Source organism: Carcharodon carcharias, chromosome 15, assembly GCF_017639515.1.
Source record: "Carcharodon carcharias isolate sCarCar2 chromosome 15, sCarCar2.pri, whole genome shotgun sequence".
Taxonomy (NCBI): Eukaryota; Metazoa; Chordata; class Chondrichthyes; order Lamniformes; family Lamnidae; genus Carcharodon; species Carcharodon carcharias.
In genome coordinates, this window is record NC_054481.1 from 104,495,662 (window position 1) to 104,522,402 (window position 26,741).

At 40.1% G+C, this 26,741-nt stretch overlaps 1 protein-coding gene across 1 annotated transcript in view; it reads left to right on the plus strand.

The window, feature by feature from the left end:
• Nucleotides 1–26,741, plus strand: part of rimkla (ribosomal modification protein rimK-like family member A) — a 63,449-nt gene that overhangs the window by 35,277 nt on the left and 1,431 nt on the right. Inside the window, exons 2-4 of the mRNA XM_041206369.1 lie at nucleotides 22,533–22,763; nucleotides 23,436–23,522; nucleotides 24,218–24,421. Coding sequence (XP_041062303.1) covers nucleotides 22,533–22,763; nucleotides 23,436–23,522; nucleotides 24,218–24,421 — 522 coding nt within the window. The remainder of the gene's footprint in view (nucleotides 1–22,532; nucleotides 22,764–23,435; nucleotides 23,523–24,217; nucleotides 24,422–26,741) is intronic.

The window sequence follows — 26,741 nt, forward strand, 5'->3', positions numbered from 1 at the left end:
TGGAAAACCATGGAATTTTATTAAGGCAAGGATGAGACTTTTCTGACTGTGTGGAATTTCAACTTTTTCCAATGTATTCCTGACGTTCACTTCCCCCTCTCCATACTCCTTTGGTAGCTTCTCATATATGGAATCTAGTACTGCTTTTGTTCTCCTCCTGCTTGATCCTGCCCACAGCCACTAATTTAGAGTACCTGCCCATTATCTCTGTCTCTCCCGACTCAGCCAGTTTCTTAAACAGGTCAATATTTGCTTTCTGTGAGCTTCAATTTTAGCTAACAGTTTCTAATAAGGCACTTTATCAAATGTCTTCTGGGAGTCCGTATAAATAACACCCATGGGCATTCTCCTGTCCACCACTTAAGTCACCTTTTGAACAAAAATCCATAAGTTTCATCTGGCATAACTTTTACTTTTCACAAAATCCATGCTGCCTCTCCCTGATCAGCTGAAAATTTTCAAGATGGTCAGCCACCCTATCCTTAATTATAGGCTCTAACCATTTCCCGACAACAGGTTATAGGCTAACTGACCTATAATTCCCTGGTTAACCTCTGCCACCTTTGTTAAGTAGTGGACTGATATGTGCAGTTTCCACATCTAAAGGAATGGTTCCCAAATCAAGAGAACCTTGAAAGATTGGGCATTAGCATGTTTCTCGCCTACTTCTTTTGAACCCTGGAATGGGGACCATCTGGTCCTGGGGAATTGTCACTCTTAAATGCCCATTAATTTTTCCATTATTGTTAACCTGTTTACATTAATTTTGTTGGGTCCCTGACTCTGATTCACTATTCGTTTCCTTGGGATATCTGACCTCCTGATCTCTTGTTCTGTTGTGAATACCAACACAAAGTAATTATTCGGCATGTCTGCCATTTCCCTTATTTTCATAGATAGCATCACTTAAAATGACTGAAGCGATGTCTGGCTGTGATCCTAAACAAAAGAGCTTTCAGGGTAATATCAGAAAGACATGTGGCTCATTATCTCTGAAGAGACGCTAATGATCCCTGTGGACTGCGGAGGCCAAATTCAAAGGGAATTATACAAAAGCCATCTCCATTTCATAAGCCAAGCCTGGCCAACCGGAGCGGAGTCATCTGCTAGGACAAAGGACCCTTTCAAAATCATAATGGTTAGAACATTAACAATCTTAATAACCCAAAGGGACATATACGTTTTGTCAGAACCAAAGTGGAGAGGTGGGAGTCATGTGACATAACTCCCCTTAGCTGGTGGAATCTGTAATATTGCCTTGTGGAGATACAAAGCAGTTTGCTATCTTCTATCTACCAAGTAGCAGCACAGAAAAGGGGCTCTGTCCAGGTTTGAATGCTGGGCCCCCATCTACACTACACTTCTACACCATCGCCTACAAGATTAATTCATCTCTGCGTGTCTGTCTCATCGTGGAAGTCACCTGTACTGGAAAGTGAATTATCCAGCATAATTTTTCAACCTGCCGACCTCTGTGAAGAAATACACCACTGGACTTTGATTCTGGACTCTGGACTCACATGAAACAATAATTCTTTTCTCTGTGGTCTTTGACCTGTAAATCTTTCTCTCTCTATCCTTTTTTACTTTATGAATGCATAGGAGGCTACGCAGTGACCCCCCTGCGCACACACACACACACACACACACACCCCTCCCCCCCACCTCCCTCCCCATTCAGTGTTTTGAGTGCGCAAATAAACTAATCCCTTTTGAGTTCACCCCATCTCAAATTTGCTGTGGAGCTATTAATAGAAATTGGATCACACCAAAACGAAGGAGTTGGGAAATATGCCACCGCTTATAAAGGGGGAAATCAACATCAAAATGCCTTTTCTGTTTACGGATATGTGGTGAGAGGAGAAATAGGTGCTGTTTAAGTTCAATCGCCTCCTGTCTATAACACCAGCCTTTTTCCTAATGTAATTATGAATGTTTTTTGTGTTGATTTTGATAGCCCTTGCAAGTTTCTTTTTAATACTCCCTTTTTATAGCTCTTACTATCTGTTTTGTCACTTTTTGTACCTTTCCCAGTTGCTAATATTTGTGCATTTTTGTATGCATTTTCTTTGAATTTTATGTTGTGTCTTACTCTTTAGTTCTCCATGGCTGCCTTTTTTGTGTCAAGTAGAAGACTTGCATTTAAGGGATAGCTGTATCACATTAAATTATTTCGTAACATCTGCTGATCTGTTATTTACCCATTAATAGATTTGCCTACTTTACTGCAGCCAGTCTCTGTCTTATTCCATTGAAGGTAGCCTTTCTTATTTCTCCCTTTCAAATACTATGTTGAACACAACCATGTTATCATCATAATTAGTAAAATGTTAAAGCACCTGTTAACTACAATTGTTCATTAGTCATTACTAAATCTAATATGGCCTTGTTGGTTCTAAAATGTAATGCTGCAGTAACTTATCCTGGATACACTCAGGAATTCGCTACCTTCCTGACGTGCTCGTCTGCTTATCCCAGTCATTATGAAAGTCAGCATCTCCCATTTAAAAGCACTCTGCTTTTGCTACATGCTTGTCTAATCTCAGTGTTGATATAAACTACCACTTCAAGACTGCCACCAGATGACCTATACACAACTTGCGCTACAATCTTAAAGCTTTTCTATTTCTTAATTCTACCCATTCTATCCACTGCATACTTACCTTTTGTTACAGTGACTTTATCATTTAAGGTTAGTCCTTTACCATCCTGTGGATCTTATAATTTGGTATATTTAGTTCCCAGTCCTACTTGTCTTGCAGTCATGTCTTAGTAATGACTTACACTCCAAGTTGAATTTGTGCCTCAGATTCATTCAATTTGTTCTTTATATCATGTGTTTGTGTAAGGAATGCTTATATCCATTAAGTTTAAATTTGACTTTTATTCTAAGCATGAAGTTGAACTTTTTGCCTCTTTTGTTGGTTTCTGTGAAATCTCTGTATGAAAGGAGCTCCCACTGGTTATGCATTTTATCTTTAAACTTGCAGTCAGCGCAACATTAACAAAATAAAATTTGTTTTATCATGTTACTTTTTGTTCCTTTTTTAATGAACATCTCATCCTAGCAGTCTTTGAAAATGCAGTCTATTTTGTTCACACTCTCTATTTTCTCCTTTTCCAGTTATCCACCAGATTATTCACAGGACAAAACCTCTCATGGCCTATTAACACCACTCTTGGTCCTTTCTGACTTAAGTGAGTCTCTAAGGCCGACAAAGATTAAATTCAATTTCCTATTTGTATTTTGTTTCTCTTCATTTTTGTATCTGTGGTGTCTGTACCATTTTAAAATCAAGATTTAGTAATTCATAAAAAGGTACGAAAAGAAATTGGGAAAAAAAGGTACTTGGGCGATGTAATCTCTGACTTCAGTTTGGTGTTTATGGCTGGCTTGTTGCACTGAATCGTCCCTATAAGATTGATGTATGGATGCACAGGCATACATCTTAAAGTGAACATTGCTTGTGCGCAACCTGTTTGTTCCCTGCATGACACATTCCCAATTGTTGCATACCCATTCAGTTTAGAGGGAACATTGCCATCAGGTCCATTAGTATTCATCCTGTCCAAAGTATGCTACAGGTTTATACACCACCCTCTCCAGCTGTTCATGCCTGCCAAAGGCTTGCAGTTAATTGCAGGATATAAAATTGGCTAATTTCAGGACATATTTATGAACAATTTTTTTTTGGATTTCCAGCATCCGCAGTTTTTTGCTTTTATATTCATGAACAATCTGCCCTCCTGAGAAAAACTAGCAAGGTTAAAGCCATTACCAACATAAATAAGATAAAATCCTGGACAAACTAAAAGGGCTTAAAACAAAAAAAAATCTTGTGAGAAAGGTAGTATTTATACTAGTTCTTAGACGTGAGAGATTTGTGAGGCATTTGTGATCATTAAGAGATCAATAGAGTGTGGAGAGGTGGCAACAGATTAGAAACCAGTGAATATGGTTCCCATATTCAAAAAGGATCACATATTTTGTTTTAAAAATAAACTTTTAATAGGTTACCCTACTGTTCAATAGCTGAGTTAGTTCTTGCTTCAACTTACCTGGAAGCTATGGCACATCTTTGTAGGATCATACCTCATAGTGTACTAACCAAAGCAATGCATAATGAATTTCACTAAATTTGAATGGTTTTATGAGGATATTCCATCATTGTCCTAATGATGTGACAAAGCCAGTTTTTTCACACTACAGGGGCCTTTGGATTCTCAATGGATTCTCCTCTCCCTTGAAAATGATGTAAAATGCCAAGAACAACATCAAGGACATATCAAGGTTGATATGAGTAGGAGATGACTATTTAAATGAAAGTATTAGATCACTAGGAGCTTGGGTTTGATTTAGATTCTAGATTATCATCACTGCTTTCAATGCATATCTGCTTTTGCCCTCCAAGCCTGAAAGCACCTGGAAAGCTTTAAATTTTCTTTGGTTCTTCCACCAGTGCACATGTGATATGCTGCACGTTCACTGATTTTTCTTTTCACTATAATAATTCTACATGTGTACAGTCAGTGGCTCCTATGACACTGGGGATTCTCCAACAGTCTAATAGTTGTTCTTATTTACTCTTGCTGTTTGATTTTAGGGAAGCAGATGCATATCCCTACTTTCTTCACTGGTGCAGCTGTGACCTAGATGCATTCCCGTATGGCTGACCGGCAAAATCACTGGAAAGAGTCTGGAAGACAACAGTAGCATAGAATGTGAGTACTACAGTCACTTTCACTGCTACTGGTAAGGCTGTGGAAACTGCAGAAGCAGATTTGAAAAATCTGTCTGCAGCACTTCTCTGGCCTATCTGAGTCTGAACTACTTGGCACACTTATCTCTGAGAAAGTTGGGCAATTTCGCTGTTTATATACATGCTAAACAAAAAGAACAGTAAGATACGGAAGGAGCCCTTAGCAACAGATCACTTGGGCAAATCAAATTAATTAAATAAAGCCAGCAAGGATTTGTTAAAGGAAAATTGTGTTTAACTAACCTGCTTGAATTTTGTGATGAGTTAGCAGAGATGGTAGATGAGGGTAATGCCATTGATATGGTGTACCTCCAAAAAACATTTGATAAAGTACCATATAACAGATTTTTGGGTACAGTTAAAGTTGATGGAATTAAAGCAACCTGGAGACCAAAGAGGCTGAGGGGCAGGAAACAGTTGTGATGAACAGTTGTTTTTTGGACTGGAGGAAGATTTATAGTGGAGTTCCCCAAGAGTCTGTGTTAGGACCTGTATTCTCCCTGATATATATTAATGATCTGAACTTTGGTCTACGGGGCACAATTTCAAAATCTGTGGATGACATGAAACCTGGAAGTATTGTGAAGTGTGAGGAGGATAGTATGGAACTTCAAAATGATGTAGACAGGTTGGTGGAATGGGTGGACAAGTGGCAGATGAAATTTAATGTAGAGAAGTGTGAAGAGATTCATTTTGGTAGGAAGAAGATGGAGAGGCAATACAAAATAAAAGGTACAATTCTAAAAGGAGTACAGGAGCAGAGGGACCTGGGGACACGTGCAAAAATCAATTAACGTGGCAAGGCAGGTTGAAGATGTGGTTAATTAGGCATATGGGATCCTGGGCTTTAGAAATAGAGGTATACATTACAAAAGCAAGGAAGTTATGATAAACCTGTATAAAATACTGGTTCGTTTTTGACTCAGTATTGCGGCCAATGCTGGGTACAGCATTTTAGGCAGGGTGAGGGTGGAGAAAAGATTTGCGAGAGTGAGGAACTTTAGTTATGTAAAAAGATTGAAGAAGCTGGCACTGTTCTTCTTAGAGAAGAGAAGTTTGAGAAGAGATTTGATAGAGGTATTCAAAATCATGAAGGGTCTGGACAGATAGATAGGAAGAAACTGTTCCTGTTAGTGGAAGGATTGAGAACCAGAGGACATAGATATATGGCCATTGGCAAATGAACCAATGGTGACTTGAACAACTTTTATTACGCAGTGAGTGCTTGTGACCTGGAATACATTGCTTGAGAGTGTGGCGAAGGCAGATTCAATCGTGGTATTCAAAAAGGAATTGGATCGTTATCTGGAAAAGGAAAATTTTGAAGGGCTCCAGGGAAAAGGTGGGGGAGTGGAACCAGATGAGTTATTCTTGCAGGGAGGCAGCATGGATATGATGGGTTGAATGGCCTCCTTTTGCTCTACAATTATTCTGTGATTATATAATTCCATGAGTAAAGTTCTGTAGCCCCATCACATTCTGATGAGATTGATGGTGCAAGACAAGGCATTTATTGGGACGAAGTGTCTGCGTAAACACTTTGATCGCCATCTCAGGACAACTAGAGTTTCTATTTTAACCTACTATTGGTGGCCAGCCAAAATTTAGTATTCTGCCCTCTTGCGCCTGGCCTGAGCTGAACATCACCTTGCACAAAAGTGGTTTGAAACGGTTCAAATTAATTCTTCTTTGGATATTTGCAATCTGTGTAAGTGTTTTTGTTCTGCCTATTTTGACTTGATTCAAACCCCCCTGAGTGCAGAGGAGAAGTGCAATTTATTGAGCCCGATTTTAGCCGTGTAATTGAGTGAGTGGGTTTTGAGTGAGTTAAAATCGAGCCCCGTTAATATTAACTCAGTGTAGTACCTTCTCCCTGTGATAGTACATTAGTATAGAAGATTGTGAGTAATTGAACTATAGTTGATGGGTTTTATTCAAACAAGCCTTGGAAATTTCACCTAAAAGAAAACGAGGCAACTCAACCTTGTCCTTGTATTTCTTGTTTACTGGCTTATCATATTTGAATTTTGTGGGCCTAGAGGTTTGGAGGGGACCATTACTAATGCTGTTGCCATGTTGCATAAAGTAGATTTGTAATCTGAGGTATATACAAATAAATGGGACGCTGATTTTAACTTTACGTGGGCTCATGAGACTCTGTGATTTGTACCTACACAGCCCATGAAGACAGAAAGCTTGGAAACTCCTGACATTGAGAATAGTTTTTATTGTCTAAATAATAGGGCTATTTCTAGTATTGAGGCGACTGAGGCACCCACTTCTATAACTTCTGTTCTGATTTGTATATGTATGTAACATTATTCAGTTGTGACTACATCAATAAAGTGATCATGTCTCATTGTGTTGAGGAGTAGAGAGATATTTTGTCTCAAAAATGCTGCGCCATAACACTAAAACAACGACTGGGCTCTGGGCAGGCAGCCAGGTTTGCCTCAGTAAAATCTGTTCTGGATACGACCCTGCTTGTTGAAACTGGGATTCAGGTGCAGGCTGTTTTGAGCTACAAATACATCTTAACCCTCTTAAGAATTTAATTTTTTTTGAAGCAGAATTAAACAAAAATGTAATTTATATCACTAATGTGGAGCAATTATTATGTTGGAGGCGTATTGAAATTTATAAAAAACATTTAATAAAAGTGAGCTGCTTCTTATGCCATGCCTTTATCTGTTTGAATTGCCAGTAAGTGGGTACATGGATTGACACAGGTCCCCTCACTCAGTGTCAGGTGTGAAAGATGGAGCCAAAATTTATGGCTCATCATGGCAAGGAATTGCAAGTATATGGTCTGTATCCTCCTACTACACAGTGACACAGTAGGTTGCTACTCTTGCTCGCCACTGGGGAAAGTTTGATATTCTGTTTCCAGTCCCATACCCCATCTTTCTCCACCTCTCCCCATGAGCTGGACAGCATCTTAATGCATGAGAGATGATCCTAATGTATCCTCATGTAAATACCACAATGTCCCATGCTGCTTTACGGATGGAAAATAGACTAGGAAATGGATACTGAGTCATATCAAGAAAGTTCAAGTGACTTGAACTTTACTGAAAAGTTGCATTTTAAGATGACTTTCAAAGAGAGAAAGGCATGAAGAAGTACAAGAATTAGGCAGTGAGTTAGGGACTGACTAAGTCAGATGAAGATTCAGACACTGGGCATGTGGGTGGCAGAAGATGTGCAAAAAGTTAGAGTCAGAAGTTGTGTAGGAAGGATTATAAGCCTGAAGGAAAAGTGGCAGGGATATAATGAGCAAAGCCTTGGAAAGATTTGGAGATTAGGACAATCATTGGAAATTTAATATGTTGGGAAACAAGGATGGGGATAAGGGACATTTAATGTGGATCAGGATGCATGATATCAGTGTGAAAACCACACCATTTTCCTTGTTATAAAATAACTTTTTAAAGCATATCCAGGCGGTTGGTTATTAAATATTTGTTTTCCTATTTTAAATTGTTTTAAAATGGTGACCTGGAATTTCCACTAGGCTCTGCTGGTTTATTCTGTGCAAAAATGCCCATAAGTCTACCAAATCAGCACAAAAGGCTGAGGAATTTTGAGGGTAAATTACATTTGGCGCAAATCAAGTTTCCATAGTTTTTTGCTAGGTCAAAAAACATTGTGCTGGAAGTCAACCCTGACCACAAAACTGACCATACTCCTAGACTGAATTAATCACTGTGACAGTTTCAGTTAATTGTGTCCATTTTGTGTGTCTTCAAGATCAGGGGTCTTAGAATTAAGCTTCCTTTTTAGTCAGAATGACAGTAATAGGTAGGTACCTTAGAAGTTTTTCTTTCAGTTTACTAAGAAACTGAGCCCTGTGCACTAATGTAACTAGTAAATGGTTCTGTATTTTTCTTGTTATTTTCAGCTATTTAAAAAGCATGTTGCTCACAGATGCTAGGTCAGACACTGATTAAAAATGCGTTGTCTTTTGATAAACCCATTGCATTAATAAAACTGCACCAGGTTACTATTCTCAAGTATATCAAGGAATATATTTAGTTATATTTTAATATATTTGAGAAAGTTCTAAAATGCTGCTTAGTTGCACTGGTGCATGGAATATTTTGTATTCAGCAATAGTAAGAAAAAAGATGTACATTTATAAAGCGGCTTTCACAACTGCAGGATGTTCTGAAACACTTGACAGCCAATTAAGTACTTTTGAAGTGTAGTCAGTCTTGTAATGTAAGAAATTTGGCAGCAATTTGAGTTCATCAAGCAGCAATGTGTTAATGATCTGATGATCTATTTATATAAAGTTGATTGAGGGATAAATATTAGCGAGGACACTGGAGGTAACTCCCCTGCTGTTCTTCAAAGTAGTGTTATGTGGGATCTTTTACTTTCACCTGAGAGGGCAAACTTGGTTTAACATCTCATCCAAAAAATGGCACCCCCAGTGTAGCAGTCCCTCACCTGGAGTGCCAGCCTTGATGCCTCAGGCTCAGAGGCAAGAATGCTATACATCGTGCCATGACTGAGTTTGAACGGAAGCAAAAATAAACATTTCTGAAAGCAAGTGCCATTCTGAGCACCTGGAACATGACAATGCGCAAAGTGGAAACTTTACCACAAAATGTATTTTGAATTGCACTAAACTTGATTCTTCAATTTGGAAAACTGAATGTTTTGGAAAACTGAAAAGAGAACAGAAAATGCTGAAAGAGAACAGAAAATGCTGAAAATTGCAAGTTCATCAGAGAACATCTGAAAGAGGTTTATTTTTCAAGGGTCACGAATGCCATACTTAACCTGTACTTTTTTTAAAGTGGTTGATCATCCTTACTTTATATTTGCAATGCTTTCCTGTCTTTATTTAAAATCCTATTAACCTGATTAATAAACTTCATTTTGAGAAAATTGAGAACTTGATTTTTTCCCCCCCAAAAGAATAAGCTGTAGATTATGGTCTTTGATCTGGAATCTAGGTTTGAATCCAGTCCAGACTGAAAGTATGAAAGTCTCCTGTCTGAGCTCTTGAGCATCCTATATGAAATGAGTACAAAACCAGATGTTATAAATCTTCAAAAAGTGGTATTGTTCATATGAGTTGTGTCTAATTTTTAAATAAAAGCACATTTTCTGCAACATTTAACCCCCCCCCCCCCCTACACCCGCCAACCAAGGTGCTTTTGAAGTGCTTTCAAAATCTTGTCTGGAGTAAATCTACATATTTATTGGTTTTAAAGTTACTTCATAACTGCAGGAAAATTTATCTTTTAATATTAGAGGGTGGCTGATTCTATATATTTATGAGCAGTTTTGATCTTATAAATCATCATTAATTTAAAATGATGTAACATGCATATGAATGTGAGTGCCTTGTGATGCTAAGCACCATGGTTTACTCAGATTGCAGATGGTAGGATAACATGTAGAAAGAGTGTCTTGAGAAGGGATATCTATGGTTGTACTGGGTATTTCAACCATGCTGAATCCAGCTAATTTTCCTGCTGACTAAATATGCCACAAAAATTTACCACCATCTTTAGCCTTCTGTCAGTTCCTACAGCTGTTTGGTTGCGCTCACGTTCATTTAGGTTTTTGCCCAATACACAGGTTCCTCCATCATAGCTTTAATCTTTCAGACCACCTTCTCCGATTTTTGTACACTGTGAAGGAGCCAATCTTCAGACATACAGCATATGTATCCAGTCTCTTGAATTAATAGACTATTTTATGTACAAGCTGTGATGGGTCTATCTGATTTCAAATTATAACATTTGAAGATTATATCTTATGAATTTGTAGCTAGCCATAGGCACTGGAATGTTTCACATGGACACTATAGCTGCTTTGTTAAAAGTTTTCTAAGTCTAATTTTGAGATGCTGTAGGAAAGCGAAATGTTCATCTGTCATTTGGAAACATTGCAATATCAAAGGCAAATTTAAACTCATTTCAACCAACTGCCTTCTGTTGCTTTTGTGAAGGTGAAGCAAATATTTCGGAACATGTCAGGAATATAAGTGCTAGCTTTAAAGGATGACCAGCCTCCTTTTATATTGATTATTTGAAGAATGATCCTCTATTGAGGCAAGATTTGTTGCTATTTATCTCTGTGAAAAAAATATAGAGCTATTAACTATAATAGCTGTCATACTGGTCTAGAGTGGATGGTACTTAATCAGAATTCACAATGAGACATGAAAACTTTACAAGTATGAAGGCTTTGGATTGTTGCTTGCCTCCAATTCACTTGGCAGCAACATATTCAGTTGACAATTGGCAAGAAAGTACTGAGTGCTGACTATCACCATACTTTGTTTCGTCAAAATTGATTTTAATTCAGGACAGTTTTAATGCCCTGTTGAAAATAAACAGTGTATTTATTAATCTTCTGTTCCAGCTGGTTTCTGTGGATATTTATTTCTTGTAATAAGCAATTATTCATTTTAGCTTAATTACAGTGACATCCCGTCCTATTTCCAGACTTTAACCAGTTGTATTAAGATTGTTACCTAAGGGTCTTCATCTCTGATACTTTATGCATAGGATCAAGTTTTTGATGCATTGAAAGCATAGGCTTGCCCGTGGAAGCTCACTTGTTTTTTTAAAATTATTTGTTCTTGGGATGCAGGCATCGTTGGCAAGGCTGACATTTATTGCCCACCCCCAAGTGCCTTTGAGAAGGTGGCTGCTTTCTTGACTGCTGCAGTCCATATGGTGTAGGTGCACCCACAATGCTTATTTGGAGGAAGTTCCAGGATTTTAGCCCAGTGATAGTGAAGGAAGATGATGTTTCCAAGTGAGGGTGGTGTGTGACTTGGAAGGGACCTTGCAGGAAGTGGTGTTCCCATGTACCTGCTGCCCTTGTCCTTCTATGTGATTGAGGTTGTGGGTTTGGAAAGTGCTGTTGAAGGAGTTTTGGTGAGTTACTGCAGTGCATCTTGTAGATGGTACATACTGCTACCACTGTGCACCACTGATAGAGATGTTCAAAAGGCTGACTACTTTAATGAGCTACTGCCTATTATCATCCAAAACTCCTTGGATATTAGGGTGGTGCCAGAGGACTGAAGAATTGCAAAGGCTGTACCCTTATTCAAAAAAAGTGGCATAAGGATAAACTCAGCAACTGCAGACAGGCCAGACAGCTTAACTTTGGTAGTGGGAAAGCTTTTAGCGACAAAATTCTGCGACAAAATTAACCGTCACTTGGACAAGCAGTGCAGATTAATTGGGGAAGGCCAGCATGGATTTGTTAAATCAATTGTTTTTTTAACTACTTTGTTTGAGTTCTTTGAAGTAACAGAGATGATTGGCAAGGGAAATGTGGTTGTTGTGGAGTATATGGACTTCAAAAAGACATTTGTTAAGGTGCTACATGATAGACTTGCCAGCAGTTTTAAAGCCCTTGGAGTAAAAGAGAAAGTGACAGCATGGATATAAAATGGGCTGAGTGACAGGAAACAGTCATGGTGAACGGTTGTGTTTTGGACTGCAGGAAGATTTGCAGTGGGATTCCCCACAGTTGGTATCAGGACCACGTCTTTTCTTGATCTGTATTAATGACCTAGACTTGGATGTGCAGATCATAATTCCAAAATTTGTGGATGGCACAAAACTTGGAAGTATTGTGAACTGTGTGGAGTATAATGATAGACTTAAAGAGGACATAGGCTGGTGCAATGGGCAGACATGTTGCAGATGAAATTTAATTCAGAGAAGTGTGAAGTGATACACTTGGTTAGGAAGAACGAGGAGAGGCAATATAAAATAAAAGATAATTTTAAAGGCGTGTGGGAGCAGAGGGACCTGGGGGTGGCAGGGCAGGTTCAGAAAGTGGTTAAAAGGCATATGGAATCTGGACCTTTTAAATAGCGGCATAGAGTACAAAAGCAAGGAACCTTTATAAAGCTCTAGTTTGGCCTCGAGTGAAATTCTGAGCACATACTTTAAAAAGGATGTGAAGGCATCAGAGAGGGTGCAGGAATGGTTCCAAGGATGAGACACTTCAGTTATGTGGATAGATTGGAGATGCTGAAATTGTTCTCCTTAAAAAAGAGAAGTTAGGAGAATTAATAGAGATGTTCAAAATAATGAAGGCTCTCGACAAAGTAGTGAGAGAAACTGTTTCTATTCGAATATTCGAAAATCAGATGACCCTGATTGTTAAGGCGACTGGGAAGAGAACCAACGGCAAGATGGTGATAAATCGTTTTTATGTGGTGAGTGGTTCAGATCTGGAATGCACAAGCAGAGGCAGATACAATCGGGGCTTTCAAAAGTGAATTGGATAAGCATCTGATGAAGATAAAACCGCTAGACTGTGGCGAAAGGGCTGGAGAGTAGGACAAGTTGAGCTGCTTTCGAAGAGAGCCAGCATGGACATGACAAGCCAAATGGTGGCTTCTGTGCTGCACCTACTCTGATTCTGCGTTGGGAGGATTGAATATTTTAAGGTGGTGGATGGGGTTTCCTAAAAACAGGCTGCTTTGTCCTGGATGGTGTTAAGTTTCTAGAGTGTTATTGGAGCTGCACTGTTGCGGGAAAGTGGGCAGTACTCCATCACATTCCTACTTGTATTGTGCAGATGCACAACGTTCTTTGAGGAGTCAGGAGATTAATTACTCACTGTAGAATTCCCAGCCTCTGACCAGCTTTTGTAGCTGTGATATTTACTCTTATGCTCTATTTTACCCCTCTTAATCAATCTTTTGGTCCTCCTTTGCTGAATTCTAAACTGCTTCCAATCCTCAGGCTTGCTAATTTTTCTAGCAACTTTAAATTACACCTCTTTGGATCTAATAGTATCCTTAATTTATTTTGTTAGCCTTGGTTGGGCTGCTTTTCCTGTTGTATTTCTGCGCCAGAAAGGAATATACAACTATTGCAATGTATACATTCACTAATAATTAAGGAACGAATGTATGCATTGCAACAGTTATACATTTCTTTCTGACACGGAAACACAACAGAAAAAGCAGCCCAACCATGGCTGACAAAAGAAATCAAATAGTATTAGATCCAAAGAAGAGTCATATCAAGTTGCTAGAAAAAGTAGCAAGCCTGAGGATTGGGAGCAGTTTGGAATTCAACAAAGGAGGATCAAGGGATTGATTAAGAGGGGGAAAATGAAATGTGAAAGTAAACTTGCAAGGAACGTAAAAGCAGACTGTAAAAGCTTCCACAATTATGTAAAAAGAAAAAAATTAGTGAAGACGAATGGACAAATGTACGTCCCTTACAGTCTGAAACAGGAGGATTTACGATAAAGAATAAGGAAATGGCAGAGCAATTAAACAACTACTTTAGTTCAACCTTCATGGAGGAAGACAAATAACTTAAATGCTAGGGAGCCCAAGGGTCTAGTGAGAAGGAGAAATTGAAGGAAATTAGCCCTACTAAAACAATAGTGCTGGAGAAATTAATGGGACTGAAAGCCAATAAATCACCAGGGCACGATAATCCACATCCCAGGGTACTCAAGGGGGTGGCCATCAAAATAGTGGATGTGTTGGTTGTCATCTTCCAAACTTCTGTAGATTCTGGAACAGTCCCAGCAGTTTGGAGGGTGGCAAATGTAACCCCACTATTTAAAAAAGGAGGGAGAGAGAAAATAGGGAATTGCAGACCGGTTAGCCTGACAAAAGTGGTAGGGGAAATGCTCGAGTCTATTATCAAGGATGTGATAACAGGACACTTAGAAAATATCAGTGGGATTAAACGAAGTTAACAGGGATTTATGAAAGGCAAATCATGTTTGATAAATCTATTGGAGTTTTTTGAGGATATAACTAGCAGACTAGACAAGGGAAAACCAGTGGATATGGTGTACTTGGATTTTCAGAAAGCTTTTGATAAAGTCCCATGTGAGAGGTTAGTGTGTAAAACTAAAGCACATGGGATTGGGGGTAATATTTTGGCATGGATTGAGAGTTAGTTAGCAGACAGGAAACAGAGTAGGAATAAACAGGTCTTTTTTGGCGAGCTAGGCGGTGACTAGTGGGGTACCACAGGGATCAATGCTTGGGCTCCCAGCTATTCACAATATATATCAATGATTTGGATGAGGGAACCAAATATTTCGTTTTATTTTCAAGTTTGCTGACAATACAAAACTTGGTGGGAATGTGAGTGGTGAGTAGGGTGTTCAGAGGCTTCAAGGCAATTTAAACAAGTTGAATGAGTGGGCAAATACATGCAGTATAACGTAGATAAGTGTGAAGTTATCCACTTTGGTAGGAAAAACAAATAGCAGAGTATTATTTAAATAGTGATAGCCTGGAAAATGTTGATGTACAAAGGGACCTGGGTTTCCTTGTACAACAGTCACTGAAAGCAAGCATGCAGGTGCAGCAAGCAGCTAAGAAGGCAAATGGTATGTTGGCCTTTATTGTGAGAGGACTTGGCACAGGAGCAAGGATGTCTTACTGCAGCTGTACAGGGTCTTGGTGAGACCATAACTGGAGTATTTTGTAAAGTTTAGGTCTCCTCACTTAAGAAAAGATGTGCTTGCCATAGAGGGAGTGCAGCGAAGGTTCACTAGACTGATTCCTAGGATGGCAGGATTGTTGTATGAGGAGAGATTGGGCTGATTAGGTCTGTATTCACTCAGAGGGGATCTCATTGAAATTTAAAATTCTGACAGAGATGGACAGACTGGATGCAGGGATGATGTTTCCTCTGGCTGTGGGGGGTGGGGGGGGGCCTCTCAAACAAGGGGTCACAGTCTCAGGATACGGGGTGGGCCAGTTAGAACTGAGATGAGGAGAAACTTTTTCACTCAGAGGGTGGTGAACCTGTGGAATTCTCTGCCACAAAAGGCCCTGGAGGCCAAGTGACTGAATATATTTAGTAAGGAAATAGATTTCTGGATCTAAAAGCATTAAGGATATGGAGAGAGAGCGGGAGTATGGTGTTGAGATAGAGGATCAGTCATGATCATATTGAATGGCGGAGCAGGCTCAAAGGGCTGAATGACCCACTCCTGCTCCTATTTTCTATGTTCCTTGTGACTGGTCCAGTTCAGATTCTGGCAACCTCCTGGATGTTTGGTGGGGAATTCAGCAATGGTAATGCCATTGAATATCAAGGGGGAAATAGTTAGATTTTGTCTTGAAGAAGATGATCTTTGCCTAGCACTTGTTACTTGCCGCTTATCAACCCATGCCTGAATTTTGTCCTGGTCTTGCTGTATGCGGGCACAGACTGTTTCATTATCTGCGGAATTGTGAATGAACATAAGGATAAGAACAAAAGAAATAGGTGCAGGAGTAGACTACATGGCCCCTGGAGCCTGCTCCACCATTCAATACTGATCTGTTTCAACTCCACTTTCTTACCTGCTCCTTCGATTCCTTGTGAGATCAAAAATCTGTCTATCCACGTCACTCTGGAAGAGACAATTCCAAAGATTCACGACCCTTTGAGTGAAGAAATTTCTTCTCATCTCTGTCTAAAATGATTGACCCCTTATCCTGAGATTATCTCCATGCTCTGGATACCCAGCCAGGGTAAACAACCTCTGTGTTACCCTGTCAAGCGCCTTCAGACTCTTGTATGGTTTCAACAAGATCACCTCTCATTTTTATAAACTCCAGAGTACAGGCCCAATTTACTCTGCCTCTAATCATAGGACAACCCTCACACCCCAGTACCAATCTAATGAGCCTTCATTTTACTGCCTCCAGTGAAAGTATATCCTTCCTTAAATATGGAGACCAAAACTGCACATAGTGATTGAGGTGTGGTCTCACCAAAGCCCTGTACAACTGGAGCGAGACCTCCTTATTCTTGTACTCTAATTCCTTGCAGTTGCCTTCCTAATTGCTTGCTGTACTTGAAAGCTAATTTTGTGTTCTTTGTACGAACACGTCTCTCTGAACATCAACATTTAAAAGTTTCATCCCTTTAAAAAATATCCTGCTTTCCTATTCTCATGACCAAAGTGAATAACTTCACACTTGTTGCATTATATTCCAACTGCCACTGTTGCCCTCTCACTTAATCTGTCTATAGCTCTTTGTAGCCTCTTTGTGTCCTCCTCCTCAGCCTACATTCCCACCTAGCTTTGTGTCGTTGGCAAACTTGATTAATCACGCTCACTCTTTGACTATGTAATTAATATAAATTATTAATAGCTGAAGCCCCAGCACCAACCCTTGCAGCACTTTATTAGCTGCAGCATGTCAACTTAGAAGTGTTCCACTTTTCCCTAGCCTTTGCTTCCTGTCCATTAACCAATCCTCTATCCATGCTAATATAGTACCTCCAACTCCGTGAGCCCTTGTCTTGTGTATTTACCTTATTGAATGCCTTTGGAAATCCAAATAGTGGTTCCTCTTTATCTATCCTATTAGTTACACCTTCAAAAAGCTCTAATAAATTTGTCAAAGGATCTCCCTTTTGTAAAACCATGCTGACTTTATCTGATCGTACCATGATCTTCTAAGTGCATTGTTAAGGATTCCTTAATATTAGACACCGGCATTTTCCTGATGATGGATGTCAAGCTAATTGGCCTGACGTTCCCTGTTTTCTGTCTGTCTTCCTTTGTTGAATAGCTATGTTATACTTATTAACTTCTAATTCACTGGGACTATTCTACAATGTAGGGAGCTTGAAAAATCTTGACCAATGTATTCACTATCTCAGCAGCTGCCTTTTTTAGAACCCTAGGATGTGGACCTGCCAAATCCCAAGGACTTGCCAGATTTTAGACTCTTAACTTTCTCCAATACTATTTCTCTGCTGATAATTACCTTAAGTTCCTCACTCTTATTAGCCCCTTGATTACATTCTATTTCTGATGTGTAATTTCTGTCTTCTACTGTGAACTGTGAAGACAAATACATATTATTGTGTTGTATATGACAATATTTGAATGGGACTGAACACTGCAATTATCAGCGAACATCCCCATTTCTGACCTTATGATGGATGGAAGGTCATTGATGAAGCAACTGAAGATCATTGGGCCTAGGATACTACCCTGAGGAATTCCTGCAGCGACGTGCTGAGGCTCAGCTGATTGACATCCAACAACCGCAATCATCATTCTTTTGGCTAGGTCTCCAGACAGAGTTTTTGCCCAGATTTCCATTGACTTTATTTGTACTCCGGTTCCTTAATGCCATGCTCAGTCAAATGTTGCCTAGGTGTGAAGAGCAGTCACTTTCATCTTGCCTTGGGAATTCAGTTCCTTTATCCATATTTGGACTAAGGCTTTGATGAGGGCTGGAGACAAACGGTCCTGGCGGAACCCAAACTGAGCATCAGCGAGCAGGTTGTTGCTGAGGATATGTCACTTGCACTTTCAATTACTTTCTTGATGATTGAGAGTAGCCTGGGACTAATTAGCTGGATTAGATTTGTCCTGCTTTTTGTGGTTGGGACTTAACTGAACAATTTTCCACATTGTTGGATACAGTGTTGTAGCCGTACTACAACAGCTTGGTTAGGGGCAAAGCTCATTCTGGAGCAGAAGTTTTCCACACTACAATTAGGATGTTACCATAACATTTGCTATGACAGTGCACTCAGCCATTTCTTGATGCTTTATGGAGTGAATCGAAATGCCTGGTGACAGGGACCTCAGGAGGAAGATGAGATGGGTCATGCACTTGGCACACTGGATAAAGATGGTTGAAAAGACTTCAGCCTTGTCTTTTTTGCACTGACGTTTGGGCTGCACCATCATTCAGGATGGGGATGTTCGTGGAACCTCTCTCTAGTTGTTGCTTTAATTGTCCACCAGTATTAATTAGATATGGCAGGACTGTCATGCTTGATCTCATCTGTTGGTTGTGGGATCGCCTAGCTCTTTCCATAGCATACTGCTTCCCCTCCTTAGCATGTTTGTAGTTCTTTGTTGTAGTTGCATCAGATTGGTACCTCATTTTTAGATATGTCTGATGCTAATCCTGGCATGCGCTCCTATAGCCCGCATTGAATCAGGGTTGCTAGTAATGGTCAATTGAGGAATATGTTGGGCCATGAGGTTACAGACTGTGGTGGAGTACAATTCTTCTCCAGCTACTGATGGTCTGCAACATCTCATTTGAGCTCCAGATCTGATCTGAATCTAAAATTAAAACAGCAAATGCTGGAAATACTCAGCAGGCCAGGCAGCATCTGTGGAGAGAAAAACAGAGTTAACGTTTCAGGTCTGTGATTTTTCATCAGACCTGAATTTATCTGATATATGGGTTGATTTTGGGTTGTCCATCCTGTATTCTTCCTCGAACAGAGGCCCGAACAATCCCCATCCACCACTACTCTCCTCCGTCTGGCTGAACTTGTTCTCACGCTAAACAATTTCTCCTTCAACTCCTCTCACTTCCTCCAAATAAAAGGTGTGGCTATGGGTACCCGCATGGGCCCCAGCTATGCCTGTCTCTTTATGGGGTATGTGGAACATTCCTTGTTGCAGTCCTATTCTGGCCCCCTTCCACAACTCTTTCTCCGGTACATCGATGATTACTTCGGTGCCGCTTCATGCTCTCGTCGGGACTTGGAAAAATTTATTAATTTTGCTTCCAATCTCCACCCCTCCATCATTTTCACGTGGTCCATCTCTGACACTTCCCTTCCCTTCCTTGACCTCTCTGTCTCAATCTCTGGTGATAGACTGTCCACCAATATCCATTACAAACCCACCGACTTCCACAGCTATCTCGACTACAGCTCCTCACACCCCGCTTCCTGTAAGGACTCCATCCCATTCTCTCAGTTCCTTTGCCTCCGTCGCATCTGTTCCGATGATGCTACCTTCAAAAACAGTTCCTCTGACATGTCCTCCTCCTTCCTTAACCGAGGTTTTCCACCCACGGTCGTTGACAGGGCCCTCAACCGTGACCGGCCCATCTCCCGCGCATCCGTTCTCACGCCTTCTCCTCCCTCCCAGAAACATGATAGGGTCCCCCTTGTCCTCACTTATCACCCCACCAGCCTCCGCATTCAAAGGATCATCCTCCGCCATTTCCGCCAACTCCAGCATGATGCCACCACCAAACACATCTTCCCTTCACCCCCCTTATCGGCATTCCGTAGGGATCGCTCCCTCCGAGACACCCTGGTCCACTCCTCCATCACCCCCTACTCCTCAACCCCCTCCTATGGCACCACCCCATGTCCACGCAAAAGATGCAACACCTGCCCCTTCACTTCCTCTCTCCTCACCGTCCAAGGACCCAAACACTCCTTTCAAGTGAAGCAGCATTTCAGTTGCATTTCCCCCAACTTAGTCTACTGCATTCGTTGCTCCCAATGTGGTCTCCTCTACATTGGAGAGACCAAACGTAAACTGGGCGACCGCTTTGCAGAACACCTGCGGTCTGTCTGCAAGAATGACCCAAACCTCCCTGTCGCTTGCCATTTTAACACTCCACCCTGCTCTCTTGCCCACATGTCTGTCCTTGGCTTGCTGCATTGTTCCAGTGAAGCCCAACGCAAACTGGAGGAACAACACCTCATCTTCCGACTAGGGACTTTACAGCCTTCCGGACTGAATATTGAATTCAACAACTTTAGGTCGTGAGCTCCCTCCCCCATCCCCACCCCCTTTCTGTTTCCCCCTTCCTTTTTTTTCCAATAAATTATAAAGATTTTCCTTTTCCCACCTATTTCCATTATTTTAAAAAAAACACCCCCACTAGAGCTATACCTTGAGTGCCCTACCATCCATTCTTAATTAGCACATTCGTTTAGATAATATCACCAACTTTAACTTTAACACCTATGTGTTCTATTGTACTATTGTCGTTGACATCTTTTGATGATCTGCTTCTATCACTGCTTGTTTGTCCCTACAACCACACCCACCCCCCTCCACCTCTCTCTCTCTCTATCTCTCCGCCCCCCACACACACCTTAAACCAGCTTATATTTCAACTCTTTCTTGGACTCGAACTCAAGTTCTGTCGAAGGGTCATGAGGACTTGAAACGTCAACTCTTTTCTTCTCCGCCGATGCTGCCAGACCTGCTGAGTTTTTCCAGGTAATTCTGTTTTTGTTCTGTTTTATTTTTATTTGACTTTTCTATACTGGTTTGATACAACTGAGTGGCTTGCTAGGCCGCTTCAGAGGGTGGTTAAGAGTCAACTACATTGTTGTGGGTCTGGAGTGGCATACAGGCCAGACTAGGCAAGGCTGGCAGATTTCCTTTCCTGAATGACCTTAGTGAACTGGATGGATTGTACAACAATTCAATAGCTCCATGATCACCATTACTGAGACTAGCTTTTTATTTCAGATTTGTTTGATTGATTAAATGTAAATTCCTGAACTTCCTTGGTGGAATTTGAACTCATGTCTCCAGAACATTAGTCCATGCTTCTGGAATATTTGTCCAGTAACATTAATACTATGCTACTCTTGTGTGGTGAATGTGAATCTTGTATGATTGGAAGGAGCCCAAATGGTAACTACACCTGTCCCTAGCTTCTCAATAATATTTTTGCTGTATTTAAGACAATTCTCATTATTTCGGTGCTTGCCATTCTCTTCCTAGCCTATACCTTACATGCTCTATATACTGTGTGTTGAAAACCAGTGGAGTCTGCTCCTACGTTTTTATCATGGTTGAGAAGATCTCAGCATTGTGCACAACTAATGATTGGATACTAGCTTCATATACTCCTTTTCATTACTCATGGTATGTCACTTCCTTACCAGTGCTCATTTCTATCAGACATCATGCAGAGATGATGCACCCCTGGACTAGGAGAAATTTGATTTACAGATTCCTCACAAAGGATTGCTTGCTGAACTGCATGTCTAATTGGTTTTAAGCCAAATACTTGCTAAGAACTGCCATGTGTTTTTTAAATCAAAAGAATCTTTGATCTAATGTCTGTTAATTAAATTAAAATGGTCAAAGAGAATGAAAATAAATCCTCTGCTGCAATTGTTTCATTTACTCAAAGCAATTTGCAATATTGAGAGTTGTCACCTTCCTTTTTTACTTATTTCCTCTCTACAGATCTCCCTGGTCCTCCTTCCTTCTCATTTATCTCACCATTGACAGTGCAAGAGAACTGTTCTGACAGAACTAACCAGTAGATGGAGTGCAAGAACAATTTTCAGTGACTTGTCAAGAATTTTTGTGTGGTTTCTCTCTTTTCTCACAAATCTCTTGTGCACAAACCAGCTAACCTTTGTTACTCCCTGGCAGCAGAACCAGGATCAGAAACTTGGCTGTGCAGAAAATTATACACGTAAATGGTATCTTACCTTCTTGTAACTATTTGTCTTTTCCTCTTACTACATTTTGAAATTTGCCTGTTTTAATCCATTAAATGCTGTTTGTGCTAAAACAAATGTTTCCATGCCTCCGAGCCGAGTCTTGTGTTTGTTTACAGAATCCTGCACGAAGGAAATTATCAGTATAAGTCTATCGTAGATCTTCCTGAAGTGTATATGTAGGTTTTTTTTTGTGAGGGTGTGGCTGTTGTTGAAGGTTGCTTATTGCTCTGAGAGGTTACCAAAATAAATTGTTTTTAAAGGTTGTATAGGAGATCTCTTTGCTGCCTCTCCTAGTTCTGATATGAACTTAACCCATTTGAGCTGAGTACCAGAAAGAATTATTAGCAGGTAACAGCCAAGAAGCTGTTCATACTCCTTTGCTGTAAGCCTGTTGTACAGTACTGTTTTGGAATTGTGTAAGCAATATATTTTATTTAGAAAGTGTACACTAAGTATTCATGCTGCAGGTACTTTTATGGCCAAATGGGATTGTTGAATTAGATGGATGTACAGTGCTATTAATGTTGACTGTTTTGTTTCCCTGCAGGACTACGTATCAAACAAGAGCTAGTAACCAGTTACCCTCAAGTGGTGGTGGTTCGAGTTCCCACTCCTTCAGTCCAGAATGATAGTGACATCACTCTACTGCGGCACCTGGAAAAGATGGGCTGTCGCCTGGCCAATCGTCCTCAGGCCATATTGCACTGCGTCAACAAGTTCTGGACGTTCCAGGAGTTAGCTGGTCACGGAATACCACTACCTGATACTTTCTCTTATGGTATATACCAATAGATGTCAAGGATCCTTTTGCAAATTTTAAGTCTTCTGGCAATATTTTATTTTTGTTGAATTTTGGTAGTTAAATAAACACACAATACCCTCTAACAAAGCAATGGTATTTAGATACAAGCTAGTCTATGCAGTCTCACGTAGCTTCCTTTGACACCTGCAGTAGTGACTATCCATTATTGTTACATGTACAGCTGTAAACCTACAGTTGAAAAAGATAGCTGGACAATTATAAAATGTGCTTCCTTCCCATTCTTAATTTTGGTTTTTTAAATTGTGGGTACTGTGTGTCCCTGAAAGCTTCCAAGTGTTGCATTTGATACAGTTATTTCTTTTTTATATAAGAGGTGATCAAAAGCTGAAAGGAATTGCCAGGATGGGTAGTTGTAACCAGAATGCTGGACTTGTTTTAAGAAATACCTCGGTGCTGTAATGAGAAGGTAGTTAGGGTCAATATTCTGGAAGAATAAAACAAAATGTATCTAGGTTTTGGCTCAATTTGTATATATTAATTTTCTGCTTATCTTGGGTGAGGTGTGGGAAAGAGAAGACAAATTTGTTTTCTCTTTCCAGACTGCCAAATTGGGGAGATGGGGACTGAAGCATCTGTAGACTTGTTCCTGTTTGTCTAATAACCTAGAAACTCTGTTTTTTACAACAGGTGGTCATGAAAATTTTGCAAAAATGATTGATGAAGCTGAGCCTTTGGGTTATCCAGTAGTAGTTAAAAATACACGAGGTCATCGAGGTATAAATTCTTTCTCGTTTTGCAGTTAAGTACAGATACAGTAAAGCCACATAAACTTAAATTTATTTCCACAGTCTTTATTATCACTTTTGTTAAGGACCAGAAATTAAAACAGTGAAGAATGGTGTGACCTCTGCTCTGCAATGAGGTAGCTAATATCATCTGTGATGGCAATTGGGGCACTATATATAATTGATCATAGTTGCCTCGTCATTGGGTGGGGTGGAGTAGGGAGGCTGGGGATCTGGTGTGGAATCAGCCAGACCTTTGCTCCTTTTACTATCCACTGACCACTAATGGTAAATATGGGCAAAAACATGCTCAGCTGAGATTCTGCCTCCACCCCATTACTCAAGTAACCTGCTGACACACTCGCTGTGCAAGATTACATAGTAAGAATAGCCCTCTTGGCGAAGTACCAGAGGGTGCCTGGTGCTCAGTGCAATGGCAAGGAACCAGCAGTTCAGCAGAGTAGAAAAGGGAAAATATAGGAAAGGATTAAAATCACTTCTTCAAATAAATAATTGAGTTTATAGAAAAATATCACAAAGTAAAATACTGTGCTGTCTTATGTGTTTTAATGTCATGTATATAAAGAATAATACTAAATCTTATTCTTTATTACTTGAGCAGAAATTTCACATTATTTATAGCCTGTTTAAATGCATAACATGCCTGTATGTTGTCCTCTTCAGGGAAGGCAGTGTTCCTGGCACGGGACAAGCATCATTTGTCTGATTTATCTCACCTGATACGACATGATGCTCCATACCTTTTCCAGAAATATGTAAAGGAATCTCATGGGAAGGATATCCGCGTGGTCATGGTGGGAGGCCGTGTGATTGGTGCAATGCTGCGCTGCTCCACTGATGGCAGAATGCAAAGCAACTGCTCACTAGGTGAGATTTTGCACGTCATGGGTAGTTACTAGGAAATTTGTAGCTCCCCCAGTGGCAGTATTGGTAAAGGCTGTATTTAACTCAGCTATATGGACCATAAGTCCTTGGTCTGATCACTGGCCTGGTCTTGGATAATTGGGAGTGGTGGAGGTGGATTAGGGAGCATGAGGGGTGGGAAAGTCCGGAATTAATATTGGGTCTGTCACTGGAGGGAGTCTACTCACTCTAATTGTGCTATACACGACCTAGGAAGGTTTCTTGATTATACTGGGCACCACATTGTAGGTGTGCTACCTGAAGCTATAACATTAAATAAAATAATTCCCCCTCTCACTGCCCCATAATCCCCCAACCAAAACAGTTTACTTCTCAAATGATTAGTTACTTTTTAAAAAAATAAGTTCATTATATAGTAGAATGTTGTTAATCCAAACTTGCTAGGAACAACCTACAGTTCAGGTTAATTATTTGGAGTAACCTGTTTATTTATAGTACCTGTAACATTTTTCAATTTTGCAATTGCTTTGCAGATTTACTGTGTCTTATATGCTTGTTTCAGTCCATAAATACCATTTCCTAAATTTAACAGGAGATGGTCTTTCCAATTCATCTGTTCTCAATACTGATCTGTGCAAATTAATTGTGTATAGATAATGGTGTTCTACCTTTCTGAGAAGTGTTACATTACACAAGTAAAACATTGTGGATGCTGGAAATTTAAATAAAAGCAGAAAATGCTGGAAATACTCAGGCCAGGCAGCATCTGTGGAGAGAGAAACAGAGTTAACATTTCAGATTGATGACCTTTCACCAGACCTGGGAAAAGTTAGAAATAGAATAGGTTTTAAGCAAGTGGAAAGGGGAAGAATGAAAAAGAGTGAAACTCTGTAATGGGGCGGAAGACCGGAGGGATGAAAATTTCATGGTGTAGGGCCAAAGGGCGTGGTAATGGGACAAGTAACAAAAGAGGAGGTATGAATGTCAGAATGATGAACAGCTGCCTTCCAAAAGCAAAGGAAAAATTAAGAGTAAAACTGAAACCTACAAAGAAAAATGAAACAAAATGGGGGCAGAGGTTCTGATCTGATGTTCATTCCAGAAGGTTGTAAAGTGCCCAGTCAAAAGGTGAAGTGCTGTTCCTCGAGCCCTGTATTGAGCTTCATTGGAGCACTGTAGGAAACTGAGGACAGGGAGGTTGGTGTGAAAACAAGGTGGAGAATTAAAATGACAAGTGACTGGAAGTTCAGGGTCATGCTTGAGGACTGAACGGAATTGTTCTGCAAAAGGGACCCCCATTCTGCACTTGGTTACTCCGATGTGGAGCAAACCACATTGTGATCAGCAAATACAGTGTACTAAATTGGATTAAGTACAGGTAAATCACCATTTCAACTGGAAGGAGTGTTCGGGACCTAGGACAGTGAGGACAGAGAAGGTAAAAGAATAAAAGATATATATTAATTGTGTAAATGTAAATTTGGTTAATTACACTGGGTTTGGTTAGCAAGGTGCATTACAAGAGTATCATATTCTAGCACACTTAAAATTACTTAATTTTCTTAAATGAGTTTTGAGCGTTTAGGCTTTGTTTCTTGTTGAGGTATTGGCCCCATACCTGATGACTTTTTTTTTTAAAAGTTAATTCTCCCATTTTTTGTCATATTGTTGTTTTTTTCCTCCATTTAAGGCCTTCATTTTTGAGGGTAGAACACCCTCCAGTGGAAACTGATACTACTATATTTTGATTCAATGAAGTGATCAGGCTGTATCGTCATTAGAACCTAGATTTTAGGAGCTTGGATTCAATCTGGAAAAATATTCTTCCCTCCCTTTAAATGAATGGCAGTTCAATGTGCTGCATGATTAAAATCCAAGAGTTTGACTACATTGCTGACCAAAGGTAACATTTAACAGTGTGTGACACCCTAAAAAAACTGAGGTCACTGGTGGTCAAAGGGAAATTCCTCCAGTGATTACAGTCATGACAGACACAAAGAAAAACACCTGCAGATTATCAGTTGGTAACCATCACAGCCCTAGGACATCATTACAAGATTTCTACAGGGAAGCATCCTCAGCATAAACTTCATTAGCTGCTTCACTGACATTCCCACTTGTCAAAAGGTCATGAAGAAGGGCTGTTTGTTGATAATTCTAGTGTTCAATTCCATTCATAAATCTTCTGATAATGAAGAAGCCCATAACAGCCTACATCAGGACCTGGACAATGTCCAAGGTTGAGTTTCCTGTTACAGGAAACTAGCTATAGTAAAATTGTCCCCCAGTGTGTGTGTCTGTGTGCCCTGTGATGGACTGGGAT